The 9,168-nt window shown below is 42.3% G+C and overlaps 1 protein-coding gene across 1 annotated transcript in view; it reads left to right on the plus strand.

Moving 5' to 3' along the window:
• ZCCHC2 (zinc finger CCHC-type containing 2) overlaps positions 1–7,018 on the plus strand; it is a gene marked incomplete at its 5' end in the record, with an annotated part of 49,234 nt that extends 42,216 nt beyond the window's left edge. Inside the window, 2 exons of the mRNA XM_082667229.1 lie at positions 2,542–4,026; positions 4,950–7,018. Of these exons, the coding sequence (XP_082523355.1) occupies positions 2,542–4,026; positions 4,950–5,017 (1,553 nt within the window). The 3' untranslated portion in view covers positions 5,018–7,018. The remainder of the gene's footprint in view (positions 1–2,541; positions 4,027–4,949) is intronic.
• Between the last annotated feature and the right edge of the window lie 2,150 nt (positions 7,019–9,168).

Below are 9,168 nucleotides of genomic sequence, written 5' to 3' on the forward strand. Positions count from 1 at the left end.
GATAATTTTTATGCCTTATCCAGAATAGAGACGCTTTCAATATGCTATGCTCGATTCTGTAGGATGTACCAATAATCCATGGCTCTTAAGCTAACAGTGCAGATTTGCCTCTTTGTCAGAATTAAGGGTACATCTGCATGCCTAGATGACTTTGCAGCAATCCTTTCCTGTCATCAGATAGGGTGAGTTGGTGGGCCTGTATAGAGGAGCTTGCCCTTTTTCAGATAGGCTCTGTTATCGCATGACTAAATGAGCCTTCCCTAAATGAAGGATCATTAAGGGCTCTCTGAAACTAGCCAGGGGGGAAAATGTCCACTGTGATAACAAGTGTTGATCATCTTTAGAATTTTGAGTGCATGGAAAGGTTGCTTTGAAAAGCATGTGGCTTTGTTGTTCTTGTTGGTCATAAAGGGGTTTTGTTGTAAGACTTTATACTTTTCAGAGTCAGTGCAAAAAAGGAGGACCTCTCTCTAAATAGCTGGGTAAGTCCTTATAATGCTTAGAAAACCATTTGGGATCATGGGGCCATTTGCTATGACTTAAGAAGATTTAAACAAAGCCCAATTCCTATAGAAATTGAATTGATCATCTGAAAAATATTACAGCTTCTTTTGAACTTAAATGTTTATTTTTAACTCTATACTTGTATGAAGGTACAGATATAAATACAGTGCCTTAAATAAGTTACTAATTTTTGGATACTTTTTGTTTTGCAAAGTTTAACCAGAAACTCCTCAGCTATTAAGGAGAGTATATGTTAGAACCACTTACTCATAAGTTGAATCTCTTCTAATATAAATTATTATTGTTGAATTAATAACATTGTTGACGTTCTGTAGGTTGGTTCAGGTTTAACCTTTCTCCAGGAAGGTTCTATTTAACCTTTCTCCAGGAAGACTAGTATGATTTGTTTTTAGTATTGTTTCAAAAGATTTTAGCATCTTAACTGAATATAACTAGTTATTACCTTAACAAATATAAACATTTTAAGTACACAGTGCAATTCTGCTTATATTTATGGGCAGAAAGATGTTAAATTAGGCACTACATTTAACTGAATGGTCTCTATACATAGTACTGCAGTATCTGGGTTTACGATATTTAAACATTGTGAGTTAGATTTTGTCTTTTGTCCCCTTTATACCAAAAGTCAAGAAATCCAGGGGAAGTCTAGATTAAAGTTATTTCTGTTTACAAGCAGAAGAGTGATGCAGTAATAAAAACAAATGCAGTACAATTTTGTATCTGCCACTTTGCTGTTTTGTTTTAGGAGAAATGGCACTGCTTCTTGTGCTCTAGCACACTTGTTTTATGACCATAATGGTAGCTTTAAATTTTCTTTCCCCCACTGAAATATTTAAAAGTAAGAATATTTATTCCATTCTAAGAAAACTCTCTTCCTTTCCCTATCTCTGGATATTTGAGTTAAATATAGTCTTTTTTTTAAAAAAATAAATTTATTTATTTATTTTCGGCTGTGTTGGGTCTTCGTTGCTGCACGCGGGCTTTCTCTAGTTGTGGTGTGTGGGCTTCTCATTGCGGTGGCCTCTCGTTGCAGAGCATGGGCTCTAGGCATGCGGGATTCAGTAGTTACAGCACGTGGGCTCAATAGTTGTGGTGCACGGGCTTAGCTGCTCCGTGGCATGTGGGATCTTCCCGGACCGGGGCTCGAACCTGTGTCCCCACGCATTGGCAGGTGGATTCTTAACCAATGCGCCACCAGGGAAGTCCCGAGTTAAATATAGTCTTGATTGAACTCCTTTAAATTGTATTATTTATGTGAGACAAATGTGAAGACCTCGGGTTTAGTAGTACAGAATATAAATCAAGTGAATTGCCTAAAATTGATTAAGGTTAAAAATATCTGATCCCTTTCTCTGTAATAAAGGTCTGTATTTTATACTGTGCTTCATTCAGTCTCCATTAACCTTTTGTTTCTTACCTCTCCATGGATTTTTTTTTAATTTAAGATTTAATTTTTTAGAGCAGTTTTGGGTTTACTATAAAATTGAGAGAAAGATACAGAAATATTCCCTGCTCTCACACATATATAGTCTGCCCTGTTATCAACAATTGCTCCCTAGAATGACACATGTTTTACCAAGGATGAACCAATCTACTTTGACGCATCATTATCGCCCAAAGCCCATGGTTTATCTAAGGGCTCACCTTCAGTGGCTTTGGACAAATGTGTAATGATACATACCCACCATTACAGCATCACACAGAGTACTTCCACTGCCCTGAAGACACCCCTGGCTCTGCCCGTTCATCCTTCTCCGGGGCCCCCACCCCTGGCAGCCACCAAGCTTTTATTGTTTCCATAGTCTTGCCTCTTTTCCAGAATCTCCATATGTTTACAGTGAAGTCCACAGAAAGCCAAAAATTAAAAGAAGGTCAGCTTGGTAGTCAGGAAGCTTAGGGATACATTTATTAGTCCAAACTTCAGTGTTTATTTTAGATATACTTAAAGTTTATTTCTAGCAAGAAGGTTGGGAGATTATGCTTGTGTTAACATCTAGTTATGTTTGTTTCCCTCAGACACAGACAGCAATTCTGAGGATTCTGGAAATCCATCCACAACCAGGTTTACAGGTTATGGTTCTGTCAACCAGACTGTCACTGTCAAGCCACCTGTTCAGATTGCTTCATTAGGAAACGACGATGCAAACCTTTTAGAAGATCCCTTAAGCTCACCCAAGTATCAGCATATTTCTTTTATGCCAACTTTACACTGTGTCATGCACAATGGTGCCCAGAAGTCTGAGGTGGTCGTTCCTCCACCCAAATCTGCTGATGGTAAAACAATAGGGATGCTTGTTCCTAGCCCTGTTGCTCTCTCTGCAATAAGGGAGTCCACGAACTCAACCCCCGTCGGAATACTAGGGTCAACAGCTTCTACTGCAGAATCAGAAAAGCACCTTGAATTACTGGCGTCCCCTTTACCTGTTCCATCAACATTCCTTCCACATAGTAGTACTCCCGCTTTGCACCTCACAATTCAGAGGCTGAAACTGCCGCCGCCGCAGGGATCTTCCGAGAGTTGCACGGTGAACCTCTCCCAGCAACCAACCGGGAGTCTGAGCGTCGGATCACCAAACACTGCCTTTATTCCTGTTCATAATCCAGGTAGTTTTCCAGGATCTCCTGTTGCTACCACAGACCCCATCACAAAATCTGCATCTCAAGTGGTAGGACTAAATCAAATGGTGCCTCAGATTGAGGGAAACACAGGGACAGCCCCTCAGCCTACCAATGTGAAGGTAGTTCTTCCAGCAGCTGGCCTCTCGGCCGTACAGCCACCAGCTTCCTACCCCTTGCCAGGCTCTCCCCTTGCTGCCGGGGTGTTACCCAGCCAGAATTCCACCGTCCTCAGCACGGCGGCACCGTCTGCCCAGTCCGCAGGAGCAGGCATCAGCCAGGCCCAGTCGAGTGTTCCTCCCGCGGTTCCTACCCACACCCCCGGTCCCGCCCCAAGCCCGAGCCCTGCTTTGACACACAGTACTGCACAGGGCGACAGCACATCTTACATCAGTGCTGTGGGAAACACGAACACCAACGGGACAGTGTTGCCTCCACAGCAGATGGGCTCAGGTCCTTGTGGTTCTTGTGGGCGAAGGTGCAGCTGTGGGACCAATGGAAACCTTCAGCTAAATAGTTACTATTATCCTAATCCAATGCCTGGACCAATGTACCGAGTCCCATCGTTCTTTACTCTGCCATCCATCTGCAATGGCAGCTACCTCAACCAAGCACATCAGAGCAATGGAAACCAACTTCCTTTTTTTCTGCCTCAGACTCCATATGCAAATGGACTGGTGCATGACCCAGTCCAAGCCAACTATGGCATGCAGCAGATGGCAGGATTCGGGAGGTTCTATCCTGTGTATCCAGCACCTAATGTAGTCGCCAGCACGAGTGGTTCGGGGCCCAAGAAGAATGGGAACGTTTCATGTTACAACTGTGGTGTGAGCGGGCACTATGCACAGGAGTGTAAGCAGTCGTCCATGGAGGCCAGTCAACAAGGTAATCATGAGAGCTCCCAGAGGACTTGTTTTTGAGTGTGCCCGTCCCTCCCTCCCCTGGTGATCACGGTGATCCTGTTGAAGCAGAAAGAGGTGTTGTGTGTTTGTTTACGGATGTTGTGCTCTCAGTGACAAATCATAAAATGCAAACGGCAAAACCTAGCGTGGACACACACAGGACACACACACAGCACAAGGAAGTTCAGAGAAATTCAGTTCCCAATTAAGGAATAAACCATAAGGCACTTCTTAAGGAATATAATGGGGATTTGCGAATCTCTTGCTAGCAGCACTTTTTTTTTTAAAGCTACAATCCTGTGTCATAGAGTAAGCAAAATTTTTAAATGCTGAAAAACTAGGAAGTGATAGTCATCTGACATGGAAGATTTTTAGTTGTCTGGGTCTATCTATGCATAACCACCTGGCCTCACGCTACACCCTTCCTTCCCAGCAGACTTTTTTTTTTTTTCAGTGCTATTGCATTTTAAAAGGCACAAAATATTTAAGCACTGGTTTTTGGAGTAAGGAGATTCAAACTGAGTTTAATATTATTACCACCAGAATAAAGAAATTGTTCTTCAATAAGTACGTGTAAGATACCAAGTTCAGTGTAGACCTGAAACTGTTACCTTTCACTCACATTAGGCTTTTGTCATTTTGCCAGATCTCACACAGAAAAAAGGCTTGACTTGGGAGTATGTGCTTGACATTTTTTAAGGGAAAATTGAGTTTGATAGCTTTAGGTTGAACTTAAAGCACAAACTTCATTATTACTTTTTTAAAGTCATTTTATGGACCATTTTGCGGTCCGAGTATTGCCGAAGGAGCAGCGGCTGAGGAGCATGCCCATTTGATATCTTGTAGTGGATTGTGATGCATTGCATTGTACGCAGTGACTTAGCAGTTCTGTCTTTCCCATTTTAGGCACTTACAGACTGAGATACGCACCTCCCCTCCCCCCTTCTAATGATACGTTGGATTCTGCAGACTGAAACAAGTAAAGCTTGCCTACTTAATACACTGAAGTGTGGGGAGTCATGGTTGGGGTGTGGAGGGGAGGAAAGGAAAGGTATTTTGTTTGTGTTTCTTTGTCTATACATTTCCTAGATTTCTATGCAGTTGGGAGTTTTCATTTCTCTTGTACCAAAATGTCCAAAACAAAAAAGAATGCATTGCTTTTGAGCCTCTGGTCTCCTGGTACAACAACAGGCTTATCTGTATGATACATGTAATTTAAACATCCAAACAGACTACCAAAAGGAAAATGTTGATGCGTGCTTTTTTTTTTTTTTTACACTGAATACTTGCTGTGTGCAATGTTTACTGAATCTTTAAAACTGTGTATTTGACCTTTTTTAATAACACTGGTGACAGTCCTGTGGTTTTGGAAAAAAACTTTGCTTCTTCCCCAGTTTTTCTCACTTTCGTCCTACACTCCGCTTTTCTCCCCCACCCCCACTCTTTCCAGTGGCCGCAGGAGTGGTTGGCACTGCATTGTCCACACTTTGTAAACTGCTCTGCATATAAATTGAGGGTAGAATGTTTCACCTTAATCATAAGGGAGAATCACATTCCCAAAATAGTGTGTATATATGTAATAAACAGCACCACGTAAATACATATATGCAGTGCTTGTTGTCCAAATAAAAATTAAAACAAGTGGAAGAGAGAGGAGGAAGTAAAATCATATGAAACTGAGAAAATATGACATATGAAGTGGACAAAGAGCTTTGTCTTTAAAAAAAAACAAAACCTTTTTACTTCATCATACTTTTTTAGCCTGTTGCTTCAGAGAGACATAAAGTGAACAAACTAGTGTGAGTGTGGTTCTTCTGTGTGTGTGTTTGTCATGAAAATCAACAGCCAATTTTACCTGTAGTCTACCACTGTGTCATGTAAAAGAGACACTTGAGTCAAGATTTCTTTTCCTACACCAACTGTTACAGTGTTCCATTGTGTTTAAAATGTGTATGCTTTATTGCAATCTGAACAGAAGCTCTGCGTTTCTACAAAAGTCAGGTATTTGTTCCCTAACTTGTCTCGTAGCAAAGTCACTTTTATAACAGTTTACCACTATGCTTGATTATAATGTGAAAGACTGAATTCTGCGTGTGTTAAGATGGTATGAATCACGTCAGTGTCACATCACTAAGTTTAATGCTGCTGTTTAATAACAAAAGTTTTTTTAAAGCCAATCTATGTACTAAATTGCTTCCAGGTAATTTTTGATTTCCTAAAGTGCACTGAGGTTATCTGGAAGAACGGGGTGCAGGTTTGGACTGCTGCATTCAACAGCAGTGAGCAGCTACCACTGTAGAGTCGCAGGTTGAGGGCTTGGGGTTGGGTTTGTTTCCCCATCCTCAGTACAGGGCAGAATCGACAGATGTTTGTTGTGTGGGGTCACATTGGTGTGCAGCAGAGGAACTTGAATATCTGGTCTCGGTTCAGAAGCCTAACAGATTGCCAGACAAAAGGAAACACTTGAAGAAAGAAGCTTCGTGTAATGCTTCACAGATAGAATTTATATTTATAGCACCAATGTACATTTTGAAACCTTCTTTCCAGGGTGGGAGTTAAAGGGGAAGGAAGGGGGGTGTGTGAAGGGGGGGTAGACGAAAGCTTTAATTTAAAAAGAGAAGTCCGAGTAAAGGAAATTATTTTGATTAAATGTATTTTGTTTGATCTGGGTATTTTTGGACCACATTATTAAATTAATTGTTGAGCTGCAGTTGAGTTGTTCAAGTGAGAGTTTTGATAAGCCCCATCTGGACCGCATTGTGAACCATTGCCAGTTGTACTTTATGGAGCTTATTTTATGATTTAAAAGACTGTACTGTACATAGGAGGTATGTTACCTTCTCCTTATTTGTATGTTTACCATATACTTTGATATTTGAAATGTTATGTACTGGAAAGGCCACTTATATTTCTAGAACAGATTGGATTTTATGCAACCTTTTTTCCTTGAATTAACAGCAATAAAAAAAATGAAAAATGGCTTAAGAATTGTGCTTTATTGCAAATTTTGTAAAAGTGAAAGATAGGAGGACATCATACCTCGTGGGTTTGGGGTTTTTTCCCTTTTTAAAGAATCAACCCGTTATTTTCCTGCAATGTGGGCAGTGAATCCCCACATTACTTACCATCTGGAAATGTTTCCCACAAGCAGCCTTACTATATATATGGGGCACCTGTGTGACCGCTGAAAGAAGAGTCTGCACTTCTGTGCTTCCTGAGCACACACTGTGTGCCAGAGGCACCGTGGCGGCTCAGACAGAGTCCTTATCACCCAAGAGCGGTGTTTCTGGTTCAGGCCCTCCCTCACCAAAAGCGTAGAGGACCTAACTACTTCCTCAAATTTATTAATACCATTTTGTTTTCCAGGAAACTCTCCCAATAGAGTACCTTTGGATTACATTGGTTCTGTCTTGCATAATCCAGTCTCAAGTCAGTCTTTACACAATCAGTAATTTTATAAGAGATTGTGGGGAGGTGCTTTCCACATATCCATGCATCAGTCATGTCCTCTGGTGACGACGGATGTCACTCGGCCCAGCCCCTCCGGTTGTCCCCAACGTTCCGTGCAGTGATGGACACTAAGAATGATTGTCCTGAGCCACCTAACGCACGTTCCCTCTGTACCCAGTTGGGCAGTGGGTTTGAAAAGATCACAGGACCCCTGATGGCTTTTCCGTTAGCCAGCAAACAGGCACCTACACGTAACACACGGCAGTTATGGACCCGCCTCCAGTTAACTCACACACCTCCTATCATCACCTGTGTCCCTTAACCGACCCTTCTCCTTCCTGCCCCCACTGCGCAAGGTCACCACTACTCTCAATTTCACTATTCCTCTTTTCCCCTCACATTTTACATCCTCCTTCCCCAAATATACAGTGTATTTCTACTTTTCTTGAGCTTTTTAGAAAGGGTACCCTTTACCTCGTCTTCTGTGACTGTCTCTACTCATCTGGTTTTACAGTCCTGATGTTGCATTCCTTCAGTTTGTTCATTTTCACTAACTTTACAATATTCCATTGCATTGGGGGAGAATAATACACACACACACACACACACACACACACACGCACACACACATCCATTCTGTGAACAGACATTTGGGTGGTTTTCACTCGTTTGCTCTTGTAACAGGAGCAGTTTTGTACCAGTCTCCTGGCTTGTATGTGCGAGAGTTCCCTGGGATATACATCTAGGAATGCAAGTGCTGGGTTGTAGGACATGCCAAGTATTCAGTTTTCCCAGATTCGCCATGTGGTTTTCCAAGTGGTTTACACTCTCACCAGCAGCATGCATGCCCCTCAGTCCATATCCTGATGCTGTGATAGTGCCCGGGGCGGCTTGGGGAGGGAGAAATAAGTGTAGGCCTGGAGGGATTTGTGTGAGGCTTCATGGAGGAGGTTGAGTGTGGAGGAGAGCCTGACATGACAGCACGGGCGGGGTTTGGACCAGTGTGGACCAGGGGGCGCGCTCTAGGAAGAAGGTGTGTGGAAAGGCACAGGACCCGAGGTGATGGGTTGTGAGGTCGGGAGGTGACACAGGCAGCTGTCATAGAGGGAACATCTTGAAAGAGTTATGAGATTTGTGGTTCAGTAGGTAAAATAGAGCCAGACTGGAGAATTTGGAGTTGATTGAGTGAAAAATTGGAAGTTGCCATTTTTAAGTAGAGAAAAAATACGTTGACGATAGTTTTTGAAAGAAGGCTTGGAAGTTGAGAGACCGGTTAGGATGAGGCGACAGGAAGGAAGAGGATGGAAGGAACCCCGGGCTTCAGAGCCACGTTTTCCCCAGATAGAAGATGAGCTGGTCTAAGTTACGGCTGTGAGGATTACATAATATATGGGAAAGGTCCAGCATGATGAAGTAGCACCAAGGAGGCACCCAAATGTTAGTTGAATTCCGTTTCAACGCACAGGAGAACTGTGATTCTGTTTTCAGAGACGAGGAAAATGTGGATGAGAGTTAAGTCTGTGTGAAGGCAGTGGTTCTCTGGGTGGCAAGGAGCCTGGTAACTGTAGTTCTTCCTTATATTAAGCTTAGTTGTTTCCGCTCTGTCCACTTATAAAAGACAAAATATTTCTTGTGCTCAAAAATTAAATCTATGTGGAGGTAGCTATGGGCTCTA

This window comes from Grampus griseus (genome assembly GCF_964374135.1).
Source record: "Grampus griseus genome assembly, chromosome: 12".
Lineage (NCBI taxonomy): Eukaryota > Metazoa > Chordata > Mammalia > Artiodactyla > Delphinidae > Grampus > Grampus griseus.